The sequence below is a fragment of the Rattus norvegicus genome, chromosome 11, assembly GCF_021556685.1.
Source record: "Rattus norvegicus strain SHRSP/BbbUtx chromosome 11, alternate assembly SHRSP_T2T, whole genome shotgun sequence".
Taxonomy (NCBI): domain Eukaryota; kingdom Metazoa; phylum Chordata; class Mammalia; order Rodentia; family Muridae; genus Rattus; species Rattus norvegicus.
Window position 1 is genome coordinate 47175786 of NC_141544.1, and position 25806 is coordinate 47201591.

The 25806-nt window shown below is 49.3% G+C and overlaps 1 protein-coding gene and 1 long non-coding RNA gene across 15 annotated transcripts in view; one reads left to right on the forward strand and one right to left on the reverse strand.

The window, feature by feature from the left end:
• Hlcs (holocarboxylase synthetase) overlaps positions 1-25806 on the reverse strand; it is a 179839-nt gene that overhangs the window by 118274 nt on the left and 35759 nt on the right. For 7 of the 14 annotated variants that reach the window (XR_015632704.1, XR_015632702.1, XM_087575905.1 and 4 more), the window contains 3 exons: positions 24946-25108; positions 23776-24707; positions 19442-19624 (listed from right to left, as the gene is read on the reverse strand). Coding sequence is in view for 10 of the 14 variants with exons in the window: in XM_087575907.1 (XP_087432033.1) it covers positions 19442-19624; positions 23776-24707; positions 24946-25108 (1278 nt within the window). In the remaining 4 variants the exon portion in view is untranslated. 14 annotated transcript variants of the gene reach the window in all.
• Positions 1708-20636, forward strand: LOC148002549 (uncharacterized). Its single transcript, XR_015633343.1, has 3 exons — positions 1708-1879; positions 14879-14984; positions 19732-20636. It is a non-coding gene; the product is annotated as an uncharacterized LOC148002549 (long non-coding RNA).

Here is a 25806-nt window from a genome sequence, read left to right on the forward strand (position 1 = left end):
CGACCTCTTGTCCTCCTACTCCATTTGAGACAGGATCTCTTGTGTGACACATACCAAGCTGGCCCTGCAAACTGCCAGCATCCCCGACCTCCTGCCCCTCATTTCACCACAGGAAGACTATAACTAGAGTACATGGACTCTGGGATTTGAGCCCAGGCCCTCAATTTGCACAGCAGGAATTCTATGCACGGAGCCATCTCCCCAACCCTAAGAGCTCTATTTAACATACAAGAAAAGGAGTTATGAGAAAGACGTTCTGGGAGAAAGCGAGGCCTTCCCAAGGACAGTCACATGTTCTTGTGGGTACAATAGCCATCGAAAAAAACCGGGTGATTTCCGAAGTAATTTCAAGATCACAGGGGAACCTGGGGTACCTTGCAGGGCTGTAGTTGATAAGATAAAGCCAGAGGCCTGAGGTGCAAGAAGTCAGAACTCTCCACTGAAAGCAAAGGTTTGTGAGACGCCCATAAAACACCTGAGGGTGGAGTGGCCTTTGCTAGGGGCCACATACAGTGGGGCCCAAGCCTCTTCCATCTAACATTCTTGTTGTGCCTGTGAACATGATGGAGAGGGGTAGAGGAGCAGGGGGCCTCAGGTATCCCCCCCATCCTTTGTCTTAAGCCCTCAAGGCAGGGTGTCTCACTGAACCCAGACTTCACTGTTTCTGACTTGGGGTGGCCCCCAGTGTCTCCTTGTCTGTGCTACAGAGTGCTGGGGTTATAGGCTGGTGAAGCCACACGCAGAGTTTCCCTTTCTTAAGATTTATTTATTTTCATATGTTTGGGTGTTTCGACAGTTGTGAGTCACCGTGTAGATGCTATGCTGGGAACCAAACGCACGTCCTCTGTAAAAGTAGTAAGTACTCTTAATCACAGAGCTAACGTTCCAGCCCCTACACCCAGACTTTTGGGATACTTGGGATGGAAGCTCAGGTCCTCATCTGTCAAAGCCAAGAGCTCCTGTTTGCCCAATCACCCTCCTCACCTCCCCCTTTAACATGCATTCATGTTGTTGAGGGGAGGGCAGAGATGCCACACTGTGTGTGTGGAGGCCAGCTAGGCGGGTCTTTGAGATCAGACACAGGTGGTCAAGTTTGGCAGCAAGCCCGTTTACCCACTGAGCCCTCTTGTCAGCCTCCAGCTATGCTGTCACAGCAGATGCTGGTTCTCAGCTTGCCAGGGGCTTCAGCCTCCAGAGGGGAGGGCTCCTCTCCCTCCCCACACCACCATAGCATCCCACCTGTCCACCCTGCCTCACAACCACACAGGCAACAAGTGGCAGAGCTGGAATTCGATGCCAGGAAGCCAAATCCACCTGCCCCCAAATCCTTGCTCTAATCCCTCCCCCACAGTCTCCAGCAGTGAGCCCCTGCCCGCCTTACTCAGGTCCAAGCAACACTGAATGTCTGTTGACTGCCGTGGACGGCTAACAGTGCTAAACAGAGAGATGCAAACTCTGACAAGTGCAAGTTTGGGGTGTGATAACATAGGGGTGCACCCTGGGACGCAGGGTGGGGGCGCTGTGGGTCGGTATGATGAACTTCAGTCTGAAGCTTGCATTCCCCCTCTCCCCCTTGCCTCTATTCTGATGACATTTCTCACACAAAGCAAAGATTTTTATCATGTAGCTGAGTTACTCCTGGACTCATGGAGGTCCCGTTTGGGCAGGATATAGCGTGTTCAGAAGGCCCAATAAAGATCTCTTCACAGAACTGTGGGCAGAGTTGAAAGAATCAGAGTGAGGGGTGATGAGGCACTGGGGGCCCACAGGACTGGAGGAGCAGGAGGAAAGAGCCTCTCAGCGGGGCTACAGGCACATGGAAAACAGAACAAGCTGGAACCAACCAGAGGAGGACCAAGACCCGCAGACAGCGCAGAAGGTGAGGGAAGACTGCGGAGTGGTCAGCACCCCTCTGCGGTGGGAGTTGCCTGGGGAGGGTTCTCACAGATCAGGCCTGACTTCTGTCCCTGCTGCCATCAGCCTTTCTGCACACTCTGATTCTCTACTAGAACCTGCGTAAACTGGAATGGGAAGTCTGCGACTTTTGGTTACTTTTCTGTCGTGCTCAAACACGGTGAGATGAAACCCAAGGAGCTTACGGAAGGAGTGGTGGGTTTGAGCGGGTGGTGCCTCCTGGCAGGAAGGGACAGCAGTAGGCACAGTGGCCAGAACCGGAAGCTGAGGGCTCACGCCTTCAACTGTAAGCATGAGACACAGAGAACTGCAAGGGAAGTTAGGCAGTAACTTCTCCGAGTTCACCTCCTAGTGACCATTCCCCTGCAGTAAAGCCACAGCCCTGAAGAACCTCCCTGAGAAGCCAAGTGTGGGACACACCTCATTCAAACCACCACAGACTCCTATACTTGCCACCGGTGATGTGAATCTGAGGGGCGTGCTCCTCGCTCTCCACCCACACCGTGCCTCTACAAAGTGGGCACTCAGTAGTGTCCAGTAAATCGTCTTCCTTTCTTTATGTAAGGCGAGAGCCTGGCTCTGTTGCAGTAAAAGACCTAGATTTCTAGATTTACTCCTTTTTTTTTTTTTTTTTTTTGCCCTCCAACTAGTGAAAACCACAGAGGGCTTGAGGGGGAACCGTAATAGGAGAAATGAGTAAGTCATTTCTAACAAGGCCGGTTTTATGGGCCTCACACCTCCTCCGGGCCAACTAGGCTCATTCTAGGAGCACGGGGACCAGGGGGGCTCTAAGACAAAGGGAGGCTTTAGGCAGGAACCAACTGCTGCCCTTACAACAAGAGGGGCGAACTTCCACTCACAGGACTCCTGGGTTTGGGTCGACATCCGCAGGAATCTCCAAGGCCTTCATTAGCCATGCCTTATGTGAAACGCTGGCCATTTGTCAGAATCCAACACAAACCGACTTCAGGCAGTTTGGGGAACATAAGGGGGCAAAGCCAAGAAAGCCGAGCCCGAGGTGCGGGTGGAGAGGCCTGCTCAGCTCTCCCGGAAGTGGATTCACCTGGCCTCCTCGTACACAGGAGTGACCGTTGATTCTTCCTGCTGTGGTCTGGGCATATCTCACAAGTTCATGGTCCTAATTCCGCAATGCAGCAGTGTTGGGGAGTGGGGTCTTGTGAACGGCGCTTGGGTTACAGGGGATCAAGGACCCCAAGTGTGGATAACTGCCCCCTTCTCCAGAGGCTGCATGGGTCACCCCACAGCCCACTCTCACAGAGCGGTTCATCCCTCATGCGTCACCTCCTCCACAGATAACTGCTACCTCGTGTTATGGTTTGACGGTGGCATGTAACAGGCTCACAAGTTTGTACATTTAGTCCCCTGATGGAGGCGCTGTGTGGAGGTAGAGCCTTTAGGAGTTGGGACCTCGACAGCAGATAGAGTGGGCAGGAAGGACTTTCAAGTCGGATCCACCTCTGCTCCTGGTCCAGCCAGGCTGAGTAGCGACTCAAGCATACAAACACCCCTCTGCCGCTGATCTACTCTGGCATGATGAGCTGTGGTCCTCTGAATCCACAATCTAAAACAAAACCCCTTTCCTTTCATCCTTTCTGTCGGGTGCTGTCCCACGATGGGGATGTAGCCCGCACCTCAGGTTTCTGCTGGCCACCATGAGCCGAGACACCTCCTGTGTATCTGAGTGCTAGGATACACTCAGGGTCCACCATTTTCATGTGCCTGTCTTCAGTCGGCCTGGCCTGGCCTTCTCTGGAGCACTGCCCGTGGAGCAGGGGACACTGCACATGAGGGTCAGGTTAACTGACCTGTGACCAACCAACTATAAAAGTGAACACAGTTTGTGCTGGGCCTCCAGGTCTCCGTTTTCATTACGCTGTAGTGGTTGTTGTTGTCCGTGGTTTTTGTGTGCTTGTCTGGATGGTTGATTTGATTTCTGGGATAGGTTTTCTCTATGTAGCCCTGGTTGTCCTGAAACCTACTATGTAAACTAGGCTAGCCTAGGACTGAGAGAGAATGAGTACACCCAGGGCCAGCTGGGAGCTAAGGCCACCCTCTGACAACCTAAAGTTGCTAAAGGCCACTGCCTGCCCTGAAAGGAACCCAAGGGGGCGCTGAGCCCTGTTTTCCTTATTAGCAATAACACAAGCTTCTCTAAAAACAAAAGGTGCGGCTGGGGAGATGGCTCTCAGTAAAATGCTTACTGTGGAGGGATAGGGACCAGAGTTTAATACCCAGGGACCTGACTCAAAAATAGGTGTCCGCCCCGGCCTGTAATACCAGCTCCAGAGTCCGTGAGATCCTGTTTCGGAAACACAGATGGACAGAGCTGAATAAGCACTCCATGTTGATGCTTAGTATACAGTCACATGCATGAGCTCTCTCTCTCTCTCTCTCTCACGCACACACACACACACGCATGCACGCACATGCACATGTATGCATACACACGTATGCACATGTATGCGCACACATACATGCATGTATGCATGTACTTACACACATGCATGCAGGCACATATGCACAAGTATGTATGCATGCACGCACATGTATGCGCGCACACACGCCCACGAGCTCGGCCATTTTTATCAGCAAAACATCAACAGTAGTGACCTTGGCTGAGTTAACTGTGGCCTAGAAGTTCTCCTTGGCCTTTTACTTTTCCAGAACGAAAAATGTGGATCGAAGGCACTGGCTCTGGAAGAATCTCTAAGGCCACTTCTGTCACTAGCCAAAGATGTGACCCTCTTTTTTTAAAAGAAAAAAATGAGAAAGCTGCATAAGTGGTTCCCACGAAAGACTGAGGCAGGAGAGCTGCTGCTAAGGCCAGCCTGGAGCACAGAATGAGACCCATGACTTCCCATCTCCCAAATCCAAACACAGAGAACACACTTGGGCATTTTGCATTTAAGCTGGACCTGAGGTGTCTTGCTGTCTGCATCAGAGCAGGGCTGCTGGGGACATGCCAGAGCAAGGGGCATTTGAGAGACGTGGAGACTGCAGAACTCCACCGTCATGGAGCAGGCCAAAGACAGACGGGACATACAAGCCCCAGTGCGTTTTATGAAGCTCCTCGGTCTGAGGGATTGGAGTATTAGTGACGGCTTACTGGCAGGGAGTGGAAAGCACACAGGTCTTAATCGGGACTTGAATCCTGTCCAGATTCTATGCAATAGCTGGCTGACAGGCTACAGCCTGAGTGTGCGTGGTGACTGAAGGCTGCTTGGTGAGACCTGAGTTTTGAAACCAGGCATGGTAGCTTAACAAAATTTACGGGTTGTAAGAAAAGTCACCAGCCTCTGGGGAGGTGAGCTCAGCCTCACCCGTCTGACAGCAGCCGCTGGTGGCCGGTCTGGTGAAGAGTGTTGGCTCTCATGCCGAAAGCTTTGACCTCCCCTCCTTAACGAAGGAGACAGACAGACCGGCCATTCCAGGTAAGAACTGGGGGTGACCAGGGGAGCAGGAAAAACCCAAACGAAGGTGTGGCTTTGAGCCACATAAGCGATCGCCCTGTGTTTAAAAAATAAAAACAGTAAAAGTCCTATCTTTCAAAAGTAGAAGGACGGGAGGTGCATGGGCCTCTGGTCTCCACCGTAGCACCACAGGTGCACATGGAGCAAGAGTGCGCACATGTACAGAGAGTAAATAGAACTGAGTGTATTCAAAGTATATGCATCCAGGCGGGTGCGTGCATATATCTGTGCGGGAACATGTTGCCTATGCATAGACCTGTGGAGGCCAGAGCTTAGCAGCTGGTGTCTTCTGTCATTCTTAATCTTGTTGTTGGAGACAAGGTCTCTTCCGTGAACCTGGAGTTAAGTCAGCGATTCTCAGCCCTCCTAATGCTGTGACCCTTTAGTGAAGTTCCTCACGTTGTCCTGAATGAAAATTATTTTGTTGCTACTTCATAACTGTGACTTTGCTACTGTTGTGAATTATAGTGTGAATATCTGTGTTTTCCAATGGTCTTTGAAAGGGTCATTCAACCCCCAAAGGGCTTGCGACTCAAAGGTTGAGAACCATTGAGTTAAAGCTATTAGATCGTCTGGCCAGAGCCCTCCAGGTCTCTGCACCCTGGTACTATCTGGCTTTTTATTCGGGTGCAAGGTAACCAGACTCATGCTTATAAAGTAAGCCCTTTATCATGGAGCCACCTTCCCAACCCTGAGGGTCTATATCTGAAGGACCAAAGTCAGAAGGGCAGAAAGGACTTTTCCGTCTCTCTGCATGGCACTGTACGGTCTGCTGACGTCCGCATTCTGAACTTGGGTAGCCTTCCCTGCAACATACGGATTGCTTCTCGGGGCAGAAACTCAGAGAGGGTGAGGCAAACGCAGGGCAAACAGTGCACCCCGCCATACTCTGAGGTCTTCAGAGTCACAACATTTTGAGACACAAACAGAACGGGAGGCCGATGGAATCCGAGGCAGGGAGCCTAAGGAACAGACGCTTCTCTCCTTCGTATAGCGTGCTCGGTCGCCAGCAGGAGGGAACAATCTGGAAGCAATCCGCTGGGCAGCTGCTCTCATCAACAAACTGTTTATTGTAAGAAAGTGGCTGGGTCAAAGGCTAAACATCAACTTGAAACTGAAAGCATTCAGAGGAAAATTCAATGCTTGCTAAGGAAACCGGGGACAGGGAGGACCGAGGTGAGAAACTCACACTCTTTCTGAGTTCTTTCTGAAAGGGCAGGAGCAGGGATGAACCTGAGTAGTCAGCTCAGCCTGCCTGTTTTTCTGTGTGACCACAGCTATTTCATTTACTGCTGCCTCCACAAGGGCCTTAGAAGAGACAGCGCCTTTCCGTGGGCTCCACCACCAACCCAGGGTTACAATGGCTTCCCAGTGGCTCCCTCTCTTGTCTGTCCCTCGGCAGCCTCAGCGGCTTATGCATGATGCCGAAGCAAGACAGACAGACTGCTCGTCAATGTGTCTAAACGGACATGACGGGAAAGAAGCGCTCTGTCGTGGATGCCATGGTGGACTCATGGCTACATTTTCAAACAGGACTGTTATCTCTTTAGAAACATAAACTGAAATATTCACAAGGAGGGCCAGATAGTAACTGGGATTTGGTTTGACATGACAGCACGGAAGGCGTGGGTGTGGACAGATGAACTCGGACTGGTTGTAGGTGGACAGCTGTGATGGAGCCCGATGAGGAGGGCACACTGAGTGCATTCACAGCTGCACGTTCACAGATTCTATGAGGCGTCTACTTTTGCTTATGTGCATAGTTGAGCAGTTACTCAGAGAGGACGTTTTCTTGATTTCTGACTATAAGAAAGTATTGAGCTATCAAAACAAATATATAAGCCCCATCAAGTACAGATGGACATGTTCCATAGTGGTGCCTGGTGCCCGCTTGACACTCTCTGAGCAATTTCTGAGCAGTGTGGTGACTCTCCACTCAGCACTAAGGGACGCTCCATGTCTTCTCCACTTATTCATGCCCAATCCTCAGAACCAGATGCAGAATGAGAAGCAGGAGATGTTATAGGGAAAGCCTGGGAACATCACTCAGAGGTAGAGCAGGAGACCAGCATGGGTGAGACTCTGGGGTCAATTGTTAGCATTAGACACAGAGACAAAGACAGACTGACAGAAAGACAAGCACGTGTACACGCACACGCATAACTATTTTATGGCAAACATGAATTTGCATTCGAGATCACCTCCCTAAGGCTTCACTGTTCTATGGAGTGGGGGAATATGCAGTAAGAAAACGTCTAATATCATAAGAAATGAGTAATACCGTATCTTACAACAGGCAACACACAGTCTTAGAAAAGATAATTTTGTTTGAAAATCTGAGACTAGTTTAGATCGGAGTGATAATTATTACAGTAAAAGTAAGTCAATTTGAGAAAATGCTTGACATTTTTTTAAAAAGTAAAATATTTTTTAATTGTGTTTAAATTAACCACTGAGTGGTCTCCAGTCAGGATTTGTTCCGGTATTAAATGAAAGTGTCAATAATTAGAGTTTCAGTACAGGGTGCATCCCAGGAAATGACTTCAGAAGGGTTGGCTTGGAGTTTTGGTTTCGTTTTTTGGGGAGTGAGGGGTGTTCTGAATGGTTTTTAACGGAGAGTTTCAGTCAGCAGGAACACACAATGCCGAGTGGATCACCAGTAACACAGACACACATGTGAACTCACTCACACACATGTGCGCACTTGGGACGTTTAATCGCTGCTTTGCCTATAGCAACATAAGCACCTCAAGGTACTGGAAAAGGATGTGGAGGGCATCTCGTCTCTCATCTCCTGACAGAGAGAAAACTCTGGAGTTTTGGGGACCGTCTTTTACAAAGGCATCTTCTGTGAAAGACTCCGTGTGAACAATCTGCTGCGCTAGCGCTAGACCTGTGCCCAACACCACGGGAAGAAAACATTCCAAAGAGAAGAATCTCCAAAGTTATAGACTTTTGCCTTTAGATATTCTATAAGCTAAAAGGCTGCAGGAAAACAAAGCCATGCATCAGCTATGCGTCAAGGTTGCCGAGAGAATGCTTTAGCTAACTCATCTTGGCATTCCAGGCAAATGAGATTAAATACGCCTTTTAGAGTATGAAACCACCATCCGGTGCATCTTTCTGAAGTGTTATTTGCTTATCTGTAGAAATTACAGACGGGAAGGGGTAGCTGGTTAACTATCACATGATACACGCATGCCTCTCTCTCTGATCACTGCAGAGAACCCCGTAAACGCGCACGACTTCCACATTTCCATCAATTAGTTAAGTTGTTTATTTGTAAAGAACTCAGAAGGGAGCGGGTGAGGTCATCCTCTCAGCTTTCTCTTGAGAAACGCCACCACCAGACAGAGAAAAGCAAGTTTTATTCTTTTATTACTATAGCTTTTAGTTTTAATTCTCTAAACTTTCACTTGAGCATGGGTGGTAAGCTTATTTCACATTTTTTGAAGTCCAAGATGTAAATAATCTTTTGCGACGCTGACACACGGAGTGGCCCTTCTCCTATCCTCACGGACAGGTGGTAACTTCCACCCTCACGGACCTTTAGAGTTTAAATGTCTGGTATGAAAGCAAGCCTCCCCTCCCTTCTCCCTCCATCTCTACCTAGGTAAATGCACACGAGAGACCATCACACGGCACCCCTTATACAGTGACACTCCGTGGGTCATGGAGAGATGTGTGGCTTCTCTTTGTGTCAGAGGTCCCCAGATATTCCCACCCACATCTCCTCATCCTTGGGTCAGGGTAGGAAACACTGCTTCGCAGACACAGGCTCTCCCTGGGGAATCTTATTCTCACTGCCGTTTTAGCTGAAGGAGGCATGCGTCTAAATGGATAAACATGCATACATGTGGCTAACATAAGAAAGTTAGATACCACAAACAGCAATTAAAACAAATCTTCTAGCCGCTGTGCTGTTTTCACCTATAGAAGCTCCTCGGGTAATAAAATGGGGCTTCAACTCTAGAACTGCGTGTGTTGTGTGGGATACTGTCGTCCCTCCTGACCGGTCGGTCAGAGCCAGTGCTGTAGTCTTTAACTCCAGGACACCCATCTTTTTCATTGATACATTAACTATATGCATTCATAGTGAACAATATGATGTCCAGACCTGTGTCAGCCATAGATGCAAACACCTTTCTCTGATTACATCACTGAGCCAAATGCCAAAATCCCCTAAGGAAGAAGGGAACTTCACGCACTCCCAGCAGGAGCCTAGAAACACAGTCCCAAAATCCTCAGAGCCCAGCACACAGTCCTACACCCGCTCGGCAGTAGAACAGAGCAATGGAAGGTCGGCCTAGAATGTGTGCTCAGTCTGCAGTAAGTGCCTGGTGGACAGACAGACAGCCTAACCTTGGTGGGGTTCCCTGCTTTCCTAAGGAAGCCAGAGAAAGGCACCCGAAGGACCCAGTCAAACTGCAGAAGGACCCTGACCTCTCTGCTGAGGCTTGACAAACACCCGGGTGCAGCGAGCGCTGAGGCTGGCCTGCCTGTTTTGAAACTGCAAGTCTGTCCAGGATGCCTAGCACCAGTCTCAGAGCAACAGCCCCAAATTACTAGCATGAACAGAAAAGGCACGTGAGACTCCCTCTAATGCACACACTTTTCAAGTGGCCATCAGGTCCCAGACCCTCACATTCCTGCACTGACGTGGCACCCTGCAGGGCCAGGCCGGGAAAGTGGGTTTGAAGGCCTTGCCATTGACCACGGGTGCCACCTTGAATCCAGGTCTCACCTCTGCACCTGATTACAGGGCCCTTTGATGGTGCCCCCTAACCCAGTACCGGTGTGGGCTGATTGCTGGGGATGTGTTTGCTGGACCTGAGAGACAAAAATCTGCTGGTAAGAATGTTCCGAGATTTAGAGAGACAGCTTCAGTCGGCTTCCCGGGAGGTAACGACACAACGCATACCCCCTCACACATGGCAGCTATTAGGGAGCTGGTGTAGGAGACAGAAAGCATTTGCTCTTGGAGGATTTTTTATTCCAAATGAGCCTGCTTCCCATCCACGAATCTGTGACTGCATAAACGGTGGATATAAATAGTCTAAGGAAACAGAGCCGCCCTTCCGAGCCACGGCTCAACCGTGAGCAAGTGACTGCGGAGCGGCGTGGACCCCCACCAGCCCCTCCAGATCCCTTGGCAAAAAGCACAGCCCAGAGAAAACCAAAATCGCATGGAAACTCAGCAAGGCCGGGAAGCAACGGGAGCTGTGCGTGTGTCTTCGTGTGCGTGCCTCCTACGGCCAGCATTTTCTCTCTCCTGCCTTGATGTTTGCCCTCAAGTGTGGACCCCAAAGGCAGCTTTGGAACATGCTTGTAAGAACAAGATTCACAGACAAAGGCAGGTCACCCAGTAGCTCAAAGGCTCCTCACAAAAGCAGCTGTAGAAGGAGGCTGAGGACAACACCCAGGTATTATCCTTTCTGCATTTTGGTGTCAAAAGGGATCGTGTGGGCCTTTACATGGGTGTTGTACGTAATAACAGGAAGTCAGTCAAAATGAACAAAAAAGAAAGATTTCCAGTATTGGTGGGGAGAGAAAGAAGAAAGGAGAGAAAGGTATATGAAAGACCCTTGAAAACATTCACAGCTATAAAAGCTTTTAAAGGTTGGCTTTAATCTGCCAGCTGCTCTGGGCTGTTCTGTAAAAGCAGCCACCACAAGACCTCAGCAGAGGCATGCCAGGAGCCACCCAGCGCACCTGGGACCCCGACTGTCTCTCCAACTTGGCTCTCCAAAAAAAGTATTTCTTTAACTGTATTTTAAGGTATTGCTAGACGTTGTCCCTTATTCAAGATTCAGAAGGAGGCCTAAAGGCCATAGGAGGGAGGGGAGGATTCCAAGTCAAAACTATGCTTAAAAAAAAAAAAAAAGGCAGGCAGAGATTTTTTTTCTCTTAAATGGAGAATTAGAATTTTAAAAGCAACAACACGGGGTTGGGGATTTAGCTCAGTGGTAGAGTGCTTGCCTAGGAAGCGCAAGGCCCTGGGTTCGGTCCCCAGCTCCGAAAAAAAAGAACAAAAAAAAAAAAGCAACAACACTAGGCACTTTAGGCTCCAAATGTCTAGTTCACAACCTGAGGAGACAGCTCAGTGAGCACAGCGCTTGCAGGGTGCAGTGGAGAAGCAGTAACTCTAGCGCTGGGCGATGGTTAGGCAGTCAGCCTAGCTCAGATATTGAGAGTCACGTTCAGGGAGAGACCCTGTCTCCCAACGACAACATTATCATTGTGTAGAGGAGTGAGAGCCAACAGAGATCATGGTCAGTCTCTGGCCGCCCCACACACTCACCATGTTAATGCAGCCAAAATTGCATATATCACGCCCCTCCCCCCCAACACAGTTTTGTTTTTAAATACTAAGAAGAAAGAAGCCAACTTTCAGGCTGAGGACACAGTTTGGTAACACAACAGTGAGGCCCTGGGTTTGATTCCCACCTAAGTAAGTCAACGAAAGCTCAGGTTCCTTACCCCAAGGTAAAGGCAGGCAGGCAGGCAGAAGCACGCACGCACGCACGCATGCACGCACGCACAACTGCTGGGGAATCCAGATGAGATCACGAGGCACGTAAGAACATTGGACTAACCAGGAAGCATTCCATAAAGATAAGAAGTGACCATTTCTCCCAACCTGCCCCAGCACATGGCTCACCTCGCTAGCTCCCAAATGTTTGCTGAATGAAGTGGCTGGTGCAGACAGAAGGGAGGCCCTCGTGGAATGACTTAGTCTACGTTCCGTCGTAAAGCAACAAGACCAGAAGAGAAACTTCCACTTCGTTGACGTAAAACACCATACATATTAAAACTCCACACTGAACACCTTAAATGTGAGTAACTGAAAATGAATTTTCAGGAAGGGATTCCGTGGCAGAGAGGCCATGCTAAGGGCTTTCTGATACATCTACAAATATAAACCATTCCTGCCAACAGCAGCTCACCACCACCAAGGGCTGGGTTTTCAGGAAGGAAATAGGTTTCTTTGTATGCGATTTTAGGTTGAATCAAAATGGAATACTGTAACCCCTTTTTGTCTTTAAACACGTAGTGATTCATGCCACGACTCCCACAGCATCGACATTACACACACACACACACACACACACACACACACACAACCATGACTTTGCCCAGCTGCTTTATCAACAAACTCAGTTGTCACTTCTTGTTATGGTTACGTCTTGATCCCAAGGGCAAGTAACTAGACGCCCTCAAAAAGCCCCTGCCAAAGTCCAGCCGGAGTCCGTTTCCCAAGTCGCCTACACACCACTACCTCCCAGCCCAGTGAACACCTAGAAGATCCCAAGATTCTCCATTTTGAAAGAAAACAAAACAAAAAATGTGTGTGTGCTCCCTATCTGAGTGGGAAGCCAGGCTGGGGTAGATCTGCAAACAGCCTGGGTTCCTCAGAGCAATGGCAGTCCCCCTTGCTAGAGGTGGGGTGTCCATCCTCTTCTGCATCCTCTGGGAAACATCACCGTGTCACACACACAGGGGACGGTATGAGGTGGGAGGCGGGACTGGTTCAGAATCCAGGCTGGTCCTAGTCATTCCACAGGAGCCGCCAGAGGCTCCAGTGTGCCCTCCTCCTTGTTGCCCTCCCTCATACAGAGATTAAAAGTAAACAAGACAGCTTTTCACTGAAAACCTGCTTTTTTATATAAAATTATTGTATTTTTATATAAAATAAATATTTAACTTTTCCTACACAACATCACAGAAATGGGTTCCTTCTCTGTCTTTTCCTTATAAAATGTGTATCTCCCACGACATATCCCACAGTGATGCTGCATTCCTGCCAAGTCCCTGTGTTCTACTGCATGGAGGGCTGGCAGGGAGGCCACCATGTAATGCTGCCCCATAATATGACTTACATCAGCCCATCAGCCTATCAGCCTAACCCTTCACTGGCCCCTGTGTGAGTTCCTTTATGGAGAAATAGTGCAGAGGATCACCCAGCAAGAACAGGGCCCCAGTCGTGACTAGCCCAGCCATGCCCTCCACTCACAAGGGCGAGCACTTGTGAGGCACCCACACCCCAACCCTGGGACTATTAAACTGCAGCCACGACTGTGACATGCCACTCACGAGAGTCAAACAATCCACTGGCAACACTGCACATCAAGGAGGAGCAGTTCCCAACCCTCCTAGTGCTTTGGCACTTTAATACAGTTCCTCGTGTTGTGGTAACTCCCAACCATAAAGTTATTCCAATGCTACTTCATAACTGTGATTCTGCTACTGCTATGAATCATAATGTAAATCTCTGATATGGAAGATGTTTGCTACCCACAAGTTGAGAACGGCTGCTCTCAATACCTAAGTCAGATGTCAAATTTTCACTGTGTCGGTGTCTACAGAAGATACCAAACGATTGGATTCTAAGCACATGTGAGATGCTTCCAAAGTCTGATGACACACTAGTTTATTTATTTATTAATAACTGGTTTGTCTCATTATGAAAGTAACATATATCCATCATAGACAATTTGAAAAGTATAAAGAAAACTTTAAAGCATTATTAAAATTACCTTAAGCTTACCACCAGAATATATACGTATACATATATGTATATATGTATTTATACATGTGTGCATGTGTCTGTTTGTATAGATAAGTATGTTTGTGTGTACATGTGTATATGTATGCATGTGTTTGTGTATGCAGGTATGTATATGCATGTGTGTGCAAATACACGTGCACATGTGTATATGTATTTGTGTATACAAGAATATGCATGTGTGTGTTTGTGAGTGCATGTGTGCATGTGCATATACATGTGTGTATGTGTGTGCATGTGTTTGTGAGTGCATGTGTGTTTGAAAGTGCATGTGTGCATGTGTGCATGTTTGTGAGTACATGTGTGTATGTGAGTGCATGTGTGCATGTGCATATGCATGTGTGTATGTGTGTGCATGTGTTTGTGAGTGCATGTGTGTTTGAAAGTGCATGTGTGCATGTGTGCATGTTTGTGATTACATGTGTGTATGTGTGTGCATGTTTGTGAGTGCATGTGTGTATGTGTGTGAACATGCACATGCGTGTGTGTGTGTGTGTGTGTGTGTGTGTGTGTACATGTGCATTTGTCTACACACTATGGCTCTTCCAATCTTGTTTCAGTAGACTCAGGTACATGGCATGCATTGTTGGTGGTTTTCAGAATACTGATCTCAGCTGAGGTTTGAACTTCTGCCCGTCCGTGGGAGAACAGATCAGACATAAAGACCCTTGTCAGAAAAGCAGCTTAGCACTAGAGCTGCCCCTCAGCAGAGCCCTGCTTTGCCCTCCCTTCCCAGTGGTCTCACTGTGGTGGGGTTTTACTAAGGGAGTCCCATGCAGGTCGTGGTGTTCAGGTAGGAAGGGAATTCTCAGCAGACAGCCCTCATAAACACCGAGGGTTCCCAGTTCTTTATGTGTCTCTTTCTATCATGGTGACCCCAGTTCTTTATGTGTCTGTTTCTATCAAGGTGACACTGAAACATGGGAGCGGTGTCATAAATCTTCCGTGCTTCTCGCCGTCAAGAGCCGCGTCAGGACTCCAAACTGAGTAAACACAGCTGCTGCTCAGTGAAGGTATTTAGATAATTTCTCTATTTATTTTGTTCTTTCACATCTTGTACTAGAACGGGACTTAATATTGAATAAATGTTGAATGAACGGATGAACTTTATGAACTGTGGCATTGAAATAATTTCTACAGACCCAAAAGAAAGTGTCACCGATATAGTAGAAAACGTCCAAATTACACTATGTGACACAGATATACAGAGAATAAATTAAATTCCTAAACAGTTATAGTTAGAGGGTCTGTAACGCAGGCAGCCTAGCTCAGCAGTGACACCATGTGGTGGGAGCATGGATTTCCACGTGTGAACAGCTTCACAGGAAACAGGAAGTCTGCACAAACTCCTAAGGCATGAGGCAGGTCCAACAGATGGAAAAGGCCAAGATCCTCTCCGTGTACCTTTCATCCAAGAGAGGTCAGTGAGATGACCTCTGTGCCCAGATGCAGGAAGAGAGGTCAGTGAGACCTACTGTGCACAGATGCAGGAAGAGAAGTCAGTGAGACCTACTGTGCCCAGATGCAGGAAGAGAGGTCAGTGAGACCTACTGTGCACAGATGCAGGAAGAGAGGTCAGTGAGACCTACTGTGCCCAGATGCAGGAAGAGAGGTCAGTGAGACCTACTGTGCCCAGATGCAGGAAGAGAGGTCAGTGAGACCTACTGTGCACAGATGCAGGAAGAGAGGTCAGTGAGACCTACTGTGCCCAGATGCAGGAAGAGAGGTCAGTGAGACCTACTGTGCCCAGATGCAGGAAGAGAGGTCAGTGAGACCTACTGTGCCCAGATGCAGGAAGAGAGGTCAGTGAGACCTACTGTGCCCAGATGCAGGAAGAGAGGTCAGTGAGACCTACTGTGCACAGATGCAGGAAGAGAGGTCAGTGAGACCTACTGTGCACAGATGCAGGAAAAGAAGTCAGTGAGACCTACTGTGCACAGGCGCAGGAAGGAAAACCAAACTGCCTCTTCAGTTTATATGTTGAGCTGCACAGGAACTAGATGTGGCCACCTCAGCATCGGACAACGGCAGGAAGAATCTTCTCATTCTCATTATAATTGTTTGGAGAACTTTTGCTCCAAGAAAACACAACACTTGATCAATACTAAAAAGGAAAACCCTGACCTCTGACCTTAACCTTAAAGCATATTCAGGGCATCCCACCCAGAGCGTTGAGAAACACCAGCAGTGGAAACACACCGCCATCACACACGTGTTCACTGCCCTGAATTCTCAATGTGAAACAAAAGTCAGTAAGAATGAAGCAGTTGGGGGTTGGGGATTTAGCTCAGTGGTAGAGCACTTGCCTAGCAAGTGCAAGGCCCTGGGTTCAGTCCCCAGCTCCGAAAAAAAGAATGAAGCAGTTGGGAGGCAGAAGCCATCCTCGGAGCCAACCTCAAGTCTGCGAGGAAGACTGGGACCGGGAAAGAATCTCTAAACTATCCTTTCCAAGACTACACGTGCCTGCGCTATACAGAGCAAACACTGGCTTTCACCTTTCTCAAGAACTCCATCCCCATGGACTGTGAGTGGGTAAATTAATGTTCCTCCAGCCAGTTAGGCAATACTATGTCAGCACATACACCCCACTGTCACTGGCTGCCACGGGACATTTTAAAGAGTCAACTTCAGCGTGTGTGTGTGTGTGTGTGTGTGTGTGTGTGTGTGTGTGTGTGCGCGCGCGCGCATGTGTGTATGTCTGTGTGTCTGTGTGTGTGTATCTGTGTGTGTTTGTGCGGGAGCATGTTTGAATGTGTGTGCACACATACGTGTGGACACATGTAGAGGCCAGAGTCCTCCCCTTTGCTCACTGCTGTATCTACTGAGGCAGGGTCTCTTGTTGAGCCCAGAGCTGACAACTGGCTGGTGAGCTTCCCCCAGAGGCCGGCCTCCGCTCCCGACAGGCTGCAGTCACAGCAGGCTGCCATGCCTGCCCAGCTTTGTACACAGACAGCTCAGGCCCCAGTGTACATGCTTCCAGAGCTTGTCCCTGTGTCCTCCCCAGTCAAGGAACGGAGAACTAAATGCCAGTGTCTTCTTCTAACACAAACGGCAGCTTAGGTATTTCAGTTGTACATGTCCTGAAGAATAGACCTGAAGAGCAAAGTGTCCCGGACACCTTCACAGAAAAATAACCCAAGGCCATCTTTCCTCTTCATTTCTCTGGCTGCCATCAAAAGGCCTACATCCCACAGTCGGGACTCAGAAAAGGGGGGGCGGACCCGGGGCAAGCCAGCCATGTTACCCTCTGAGCACCCAGGCTGCAAGCTTGCAGAGATCACACACTTAACCTCGGGTCTAGCTGCAATCCTCCATGTTCAGGAAAGGAAGGAAGGAGAGGGCCTAGGACAGTGCCAGTCGCTTTCCACTGAAGGCAGCTGTCCTTGGCCCACATGGACAAGAGCCTAAGCTCTGAGGACTGCCTTTACTTGGAACTTTTATATCTAAGTCTGCCAGACGAATGGGACATGAAACAGCCACAAGTAACCCGTTGCTGGGATTCCTAGGATGAGGACACACGGAAGCCATGAGGTTAAGGCCCAGGGATGCCCAGAAATGGTGCCAACTGCAGAGCTGGGCTTGGCAGCTCACACCTGTAACCCCAGCACTCAGGATGCTGAGGCAGGGGGACCACTGCAAGCTTAAAGGTGGCTTCTACTACATAGTGTGTTCCAGGCCAGTATGGGCTAGTGCAAACTTCTCAAACAAAAAAGTAAAATAAAATAACTGGTTAGAATGTTTTAGTGACAAAAGGTCGTCCTGAGCTGATACTAATTTTTCATAGAAGCACTGCCTTCCACTGCTTAGACTAGGAACTCACTAAACACAGCTGTTTTTCTAAGCCATTCAACCTCTTCACAATGTAACCGTCATGGTGGGACTGCGCATTGTCATTTAAACTGAGTAATGTGCTTACATGAGTCCCCCCCACTCCCCCACATACTGCCTCCTCTGGCCGGCACACGACCTCCTCGGATCTGCGTCTGTCTCTCTAAGTCAGTTCTGTGCACCCACATCCACACAATGCAAAGCTCTGATCCCCACAAACCAAGTTTGCCCAGGGACAGTGGCCAGCGTGGAAGGCAGCACCTCCCCTTTCACAGTGCAAGCATGAAGGATGGATTCTGCTCTTTTCAAGTGAAGCAGTAGGTCTGGTGTGTGGCACCTCCTGACGATGGTACTTCTGCCGGGTGCTAACATCACTAACCCCACAGACTAGCCTGCTGCAGGCTGAGAACAGAAAGAGCTCCACAAAATCATTTGTCACGATGAATAAGAAATTGACAACATGTCACCCCAAAGGGATTAGTAGGAACACACACCTGGAGACTCTGGCAGCCTTCCCAAAACCAGGTATCCCTGTGGACCAGCGATGAATACAGGGAGAGACTCCGAACACATTTCCAACATTTCGTGTTCCTTTTAGACATGATTGACAGACATAAAATCTAAAGCCTTCTGACCATAAGGCAGCAGACATCAGCACACAAAAGCTGTGATTTCCCACCTACTGAAGAAAACCCAGATCAAAACAACTGGTTTTGATCCCAACTGATTGCAGATTCCACAACCGTTACCCTTCAGCATGCTGGGGGAACTGGTTCCTGCACTCCCAGTGCCAAAAGCCAGAATCTCAAGTCTTATACAGAACAGCACAGCATTTGCACATGGCCCACACATATCCTCCTGCGGGCTCTAAACAACCTCTAGGAGGCTGGAAACCTGTACTGCATTGCAAATGCTATGTGAATGGTTGTTACGCCGTAGTATGTACTGCCTGGGTGATGACAAGAAAAGCGGTCTGTGCACGGTCAGTAGGGGCAGGATTCTTTTAGCTGTGTACACGTGTGTGGTGTGTATGCTATTCATGTGTGTGTGGTGTGCTGTATGTGCATGGCATGTTATGTATACGTCTGTGAGTGTTCATCCAAGTCAGGGTAAGTATGCAGCATGGCACACGTGTCAGAGGACAAGTTCGGGTGCTCCTCTTCTACCCTGCTGGAGACAGGGTCCCATGCCGTGCGGGCCAGCGGCTGGACAAGGAGCTCTCAGGATTCTCCATTTCTGCCTCACATAAGGGGCACACACAGGCTCACGGGACTTAAAGGTCTCTCTGACTGAGCCGTCTCTCTGGCCTAATACGGGCTCCTTCCTTGTTTTTTTCAAATTATCTCTACAGTGGGTCGCATCCACAGATGAGGAACCACGTGTGTGGTAATGCAGTCATGCACTCTGAGCACAAAAAACAGACCTCCATTCCTCCATAAAAGGACCACAGCCTTCAGACTTCACACCCACAACTCCAGTCACCTCTACCCCCCCCACACACACACACACACATAAAATATTAGAGACACGTTAATATAGTTTCCAAACCCAGAGTCAAAACGGAAACCAAGGCTGGAAATGGTGATGACAGACAAGTCAAGGAGTCGTGATTTTGAGGCGGCTCGCGGCTGAGCCCGCTCACCTCGGCAGCCAGTAGTAAGTACAGTGGTGTTAAGGCAGGAGCCTGTGGAGCGTCACAGCTCAGACCGAGCGCAGTCAGGATCTCCTTAAGGACCTCGAGTCTTCTCGTGTTGCTGGATTTGAGCACATTAAAGTCGTCTGTGGTCTGCACCAGGGGAGCGCTTGGGGGGAGCTCCAGATGCACCTGAGGGAAAGAGAGCGGCAGGTGAACAGTGGGCACCAGCTTCGGAGAAGCAGCTTCTGCACTAGGCTTGATGGATCTGAACGTGACTTTTGTTTTTATCCCATCAGCCTGGAGCCTGACCATCTGCAAAGTGATGTCAAGAAACATCAGGATGAGGATTAGAATGGGCCACTTAAAATAATGTCTTCCCACCCCAAAAGTCATGCTGGACCAGCCTCTTCTCAGGTCCAACTGCAGGTTCCTGAGGAAGTCACCAAACCTGGACTAAACTATTTGGAACCACAATTATGTGAGAATCCAACAGAACACATTACAGAACGTAGGGAAGCACGATGGGTCACGCTAGAGACCCACTCTACCCTGCATCAGAATAACAGAGTATCATACTCGTCATTTGGAGACTGTCTGCAGGACGTGGGGTGGATAGAGTGGACTTCCCAGACAACAGAAAGGCCTTCCTTGACCCCGTCTGCACCTGTCTAAATTCTAAGGCTTGGTGTTAAAACGGTATTTAGGCTACATAGTGGAGACCATGTGAAGGTTATAAATACACAAATATTTCCATCAGCATCCCTGTCAGGGCGAAGGAACTTCTAGCTCCCATGAGGGCAGATTTTATATTCGGTGACAGCAAATCACCCATGCTTAGTTTTATTTTGGCTTTGTGAGCTGATCTGCCAAGCAGAACGCTGGTAAGGCTAGAGAAGCCTGGTGCCAACTCGGGCTTGTTCAGCCGCTCAATTCTACCTAAGCAGTAACCAAGGCAAACCTAACCTCCAAGCATTGTCCATAATGGGGCCAATGTTGAACTTGGGGGCCAGTCTGAACAAGCTGGCAAACGGCGATCAGTCAGTGGACAGCAGGTCCCCCAAAGAGCCCTCGAGGGCTTAGAAAAGAAAGGGGTGCCTACAAGGGTCCCTGTCCTAGTCAATAGGCCACGTCACCTATGTAAGCACATGCTTGCCCTGGAGGTTAACTATACAGGTGGTACAAATAAAATGCACGAAGCTTGTGTGTGTGTGTCCGTCCGTCTGTCTGGGAGGGTGCAGGGGTGTGTGCACACCTTTAATCCCAGCATTAGGGAGGCAGAAGCAGATGGATCTCTGAGTTTGAGGCCAGCCTGGTTTACAGAAAAGTTCCAGGACAGCCAGGGCTACACAGAGAAACCCCAGTCCAAAAAAAAAAAAAAAAAAAAGAAAAGAAAAGAAAAGAAGAAGCAGCAGCAAACGAAGAGAAAGAGGGAAAGCTGTGATCCTGCAGGAGTTCAGGAGAAAGGGAAGCATCCTGCTGAATGTATGTGGCCTAACTGGATGGCATGCCTACAAAAGCATGCACAGGGAAGAGGGCTGAGTTGATCTGTAACCAGGAAAGAAGCACAGGGAAAAGGCTCCCATCGGCCTCCCAGTCAAAGACACCACCACCAAAGCTGGGGAAATGCTGGATCTGCTGGGCTGAGGAGGTGCCTCAGAGGGCCGGATGTACTGGGCATGTGCGGGATCTGGTGCTGCCACGTCAGTTAATGACAGACAGAACAGTGCATCGGATGCTGGGTGTGTGTGTGGCCCTGCCTCCCACCTCTTCTGCAATCCTGACACAAGTCTCATGGCCACTTGCCTGCAACGCTGGTGACGGGCCTAGATCCATGACCTGGCCTTGAAGCACATGGCTCCTCAGCTGGACTGAAGGACAGAAGAGAAACGCCTCTAGCAGCAAACGCAGAGAGGGCGGGAGGTGGTGCCCACATCCACTGGGCAGAGACCAGGAATGTTGATAAATGTCTAGCGTTTATATGACCACAACTCCCCACAAAGACTGATCTGGCCCAAAGTGTCCAAAACTGAGAGACTCTGCTGTGAAGCTCCCTCCCTGAACTAAGCTGGGTAAGCAAATGAAATCTTCTCAAATTCATTTTCAAGCTGTATTTAGGCGACTTCATACCAAAACCTGGATCCATTTGATAATCAAAGCCAGTCTTCATTCTTGTCTTTACGGTTTCCCAGTGACTGCAGCCCTCACATCGCCCCCACCCCATCCCTCGGGTCTTTTCTTGTTGCTATGAATGCCAAGGCGAGCCAGCTGGGATACCTACCCCCGCCTAGTGGGCACTGTGTTTTCTGCTTCTCCTGCTGGGTTACATCACTACTAGATTTATTACGAAGATGAAGGCTACGAAATCGAACAGAGAAAGAGGAAGCTAAGCAGCCTGTAATAATATTTATTGGTTGATTTCAGTGGGGCAGGCTGGCAGCAGACGCTGGAGGAGCAGTGACCCTGCCACACAGGAGACTGGAAGTCATTTAGAACCAAAAATGACATTCTAATCCCCGGACTCTGATTTGTGAGCCTGCATCATATTGCCTTTTTTCTTCCGAGGGCAACACACTGCAGTATCAGATTTTATGGTAGTGTTGGGGTCAATTTAAACGGCGCAACAGGCAGATGTGCCATGGAACTCGGAAAAATGGGTTGCGACGTGCCGAATCAATTTTCTACTACAAGTCTGTGCATAGAAGTGAGGGGGGAAAAAACTCTTCAAAACTGAAACATGGCTCCAGGAAGTGGGGTTTTCAAGCCAATTTTTTGAGAATGCATGGTTGCTATAGTGACCATATTCGCAGAGGGAAAGATAATAGGAACATTTAGTGGGCACCCCCAAAACTAACCCATGTGGTCTGCAGCCTCACAGGAAACCTGTTGGCTCTGTGTGTGAACATCTGTCCCACTGTCCAGATTTCTGCACTTCGAGCACCGTCTTAACAAATAATGGGCTTTAGAACAAAGAAGCAAGAGGGGGAGAGAGCTTAGGGAGTGAGTGAGAGAGCTTAGGAGGTGAGTGCTGGCCGTGTGAGTGTGCAGACCTGAATTCCCAGAACCCAAAGATAGATTCAGCAGCACGCCGCATCTGTAACCCCGCACTCCTACAGAGATGGGAGGTAGAGACAGGAGGGTCCCCAGAAGCTTGCTGCCCAGGTAGCCTGGCACAGGTCAGAGTGAGCCAGACTATCTTACAAGGACTGTGCACATGCTGCCTCCACACAAGAACCACGACATGTGCAGAGACAGGGAGAGATCTATTATGTCTGTGTGAGTGTTTGTGTGCCTGTATGTGTGTGCATGCAGTGCCTGTGGACCAGAAGACAGAGGCTGATCCCCTGTAAATGGAATCACAGAGGGTTGTGAGCAGCCATGTGGGTGCTGGGAATCAAACCCAAGTCCTCTGGAAGAGCAGCCAGTGTGCTTAACTGTTGATCCATCTCTCCAGTCCTAAGCACGTAGGTGTTAAACAACATAACAAATCGTAGGAGAAGAACAGAGGCTGTGAAGCTCTGCCCAATGCTAAATGTGTACGTGACCAAGAGCGCCGCTAAAGGAGACAGGAGCTAGTCTCAAATTGCTACCCTCTGCCTTTGAACTTCTTACATTAAACAAGGGCTTGATGATATTAACTACTGTGTGCTTTGAGGCAAGAAAATAAATTAACATATTTTTAGGAAGAGTGATACTAATAATGATTAAAACGAGAAGGAGTTTTCTGGCTGATCCTTGGTTAACCTGAAGGTTTAGCTAACCTTGCCAACTCCTGCCTTGGCCCCTCGATCACATTCCCTCTGACGGGAGAGGGTATTCACCAAAGCCCTTGGCCTTGCCTTGCACAGACCACTGGTAGAAACTCAGCCAAGAGTACGACTAACCACTAGCACTTAAAAGCTTGTGTGTGTGTGTGTGTGTGTGTGTGTGTGTGTGCGTGTGCGTGTGTGTGCGCGCGCACATATGATATGCACACACACAAGAGCACATACGCTTACATGTGGAGAACAAGGATCACTTCAGCTGCTGCTCCTCAGGCCTGGGCGCCCACCTTGGTTTTTGAGACAGAGCCTCTTACTGGCCTGGAACTGTCCAAGTAAGGTACTCAGGTTGTCCAGCAAGCCCCAGGGGTTCCACTTCACCAGCTTTGAGATTACAAACACACACCACCACACCTGATTTCACGTGGGTTCCAGGAAATCACACTCAGGTCCTCATGCTCAAGAGGCAAGCATTTCGCTGCTGCGTTACTGTCCCAGCCCCTCCTGAGACTTCCCAGGCCTTAAAGAGCACACTGGGTCCCAAATATACCCCAAAGCATCACATCAACATCACCCCAGTACCTGGCAGAGAATGGCTTCACCTCCGTGGGTTCCAAAAGGCACATGCACAATCATTTTATCCTTGTCTTCATTCTCCAGGTGGCCCTGGAGCCGGCCGAGGCTCGGGCCTTCCTCATAAACGTAGCCGCTGCTCAGGACACTGAGCCGTACCTCACTCCCATCAGCCTTAGAGAAAACCAAGTTCTGGGCTGTGTTCCGTAGCACATCTCTCCTGGCCACCCGAAGGTCACCGAAGGTGAAGGAGGAAGACAGGCCCAGCACCTTCCCTCCCTGAGAAAGATAGGCCATGAACCTGTGGTGTATGCCTTTGGGGATAGGGTCCCTGCTGGCAATGACTAACAGGAGGCAGTTGTCTGGCCACGGGTCCCTCAGAGCACTGTCTTCCAGCAGGTGGTAGAGAGTGTAGCTGTCCGTGTCCACACAGTCTGTCAGGACAGATCGCACCTGCTGGAGCTGGCCCAGGGCTTCCTCGGAACCAGAGCCCACGTACAGCAGGATGTTGGGCGCCTTTCCCGAGATGTTGACTCTCTTCCCTTTCCGTTCAGGGCAGAGTTCGCCCGCAGTACCCTCCACACTGCTGCTGCAATCATGGGGAAGATCTGGAATGTTCTCTGCAGACGCACACCGCACCGACTCGATGGTGCTGTTCTCAAGTTCCAAACACTCGTGGCAGCTGGACAGGTGAAGCTGACAGAGCTCAGTGGAGCCTTGCCCTGGATCTCCATCTGCAGCAGACTCACTTACAGGGGCACAGCCTCTCCTCTGTGGGGAAGGGCCTTCACCAGCAGCCTTCCAGTCACCTTGACCAGCTTGCTCCATGACACCTTGCGCAGGCTGGGCCTCCAGGGAAGCCTCTGGGCTCGGGAGTGGGGCCTGCACTTGTTTGTTGGAGGCCTTGCTGAGTTCCTTCAGAGCAGGGTCCTTTAAGTGAACTGCTAGAGCACAAATGGGAGAGGTCATTAGTCAACACTACTGATCAGAAACGTACTTCCTGTCCACCCCAACCCCGCACATACTGACTGCATATATCTATCTACGGTGAGATCAAACCTAGTGGCTAAAACTGAAAGTAAGTAATGACCTAAGTCATGGCTTTGGAAAGTCACGACAGCCCAGTGAGGAATCACTGTGGCCTCCCCCGAGCACAGAAACGCTCTCTGAAGTACTTACAAACGATCTTCTGGGCTATCAGGCCGTTATCCATCTGGAGCCTGTCCTCCATGAAGGCCACCCCCAGCTTGCTGAAGTTGTCCACGCTTGCCTTAGCAATTAGTTGGTAGGGATCCCCAGGGCGGCAAGCTAACGGCAAACAGCAGTCTGACCATTTTACAACCTGAGGAGAGAACGGGAGAGGGAGAAAGAGAAGCTGGAACTTCTCACATCTAAAATGACCAGACACACACTTCACCCTCATACTTCTCAACACTAGGTCACAGTCAGACAGACAGACGTATCCAGTAGGTTACTAGATGTTGCCTTTGATTGGGAGCAAGGAGGTTTGGGCTCAGACATTCTATTCTGACCGGAAAAGAGTGATTGATTACTAAGCACAAAGCAGAACCCCGCCATTTAATGTAACTGCTGTGGGATGCTTGCCTCTCTCACCAGCAGCGCCAATGAGGCTAAGGCCTGAGGCTCTCAACTTCAAAGCCAACATAAGCCACGTAGTGAGATCCTTCCTCAAAAACCAAAACAGAGGGCCAGAGGGATGGTTCTACGGTTAAGGACACTTGCTGCTTTTCCAGAAGACCTGGTTTGGTTCCCTGCAGCCACACGGTGACTGACATCTATAACTCCAGGGATCTAATGCCCTCTTCTCAACCCATAGGCACCACTCCTCTGTGCAAGTAAAACACCCGTACACATAGAATTAAATTAAAAAATCCTATTAAAATAAAAAATAATATACTTTAGAAATAAATAAAGGTAAGCAAGGCCTCAGATGCTTTAGACAGTGAAGGTAACAAGGACGTTCTCCAGACATAGGTAAACCTAACCTCCCTTTTGTGACAGGCACAGGACAGGAGAGTC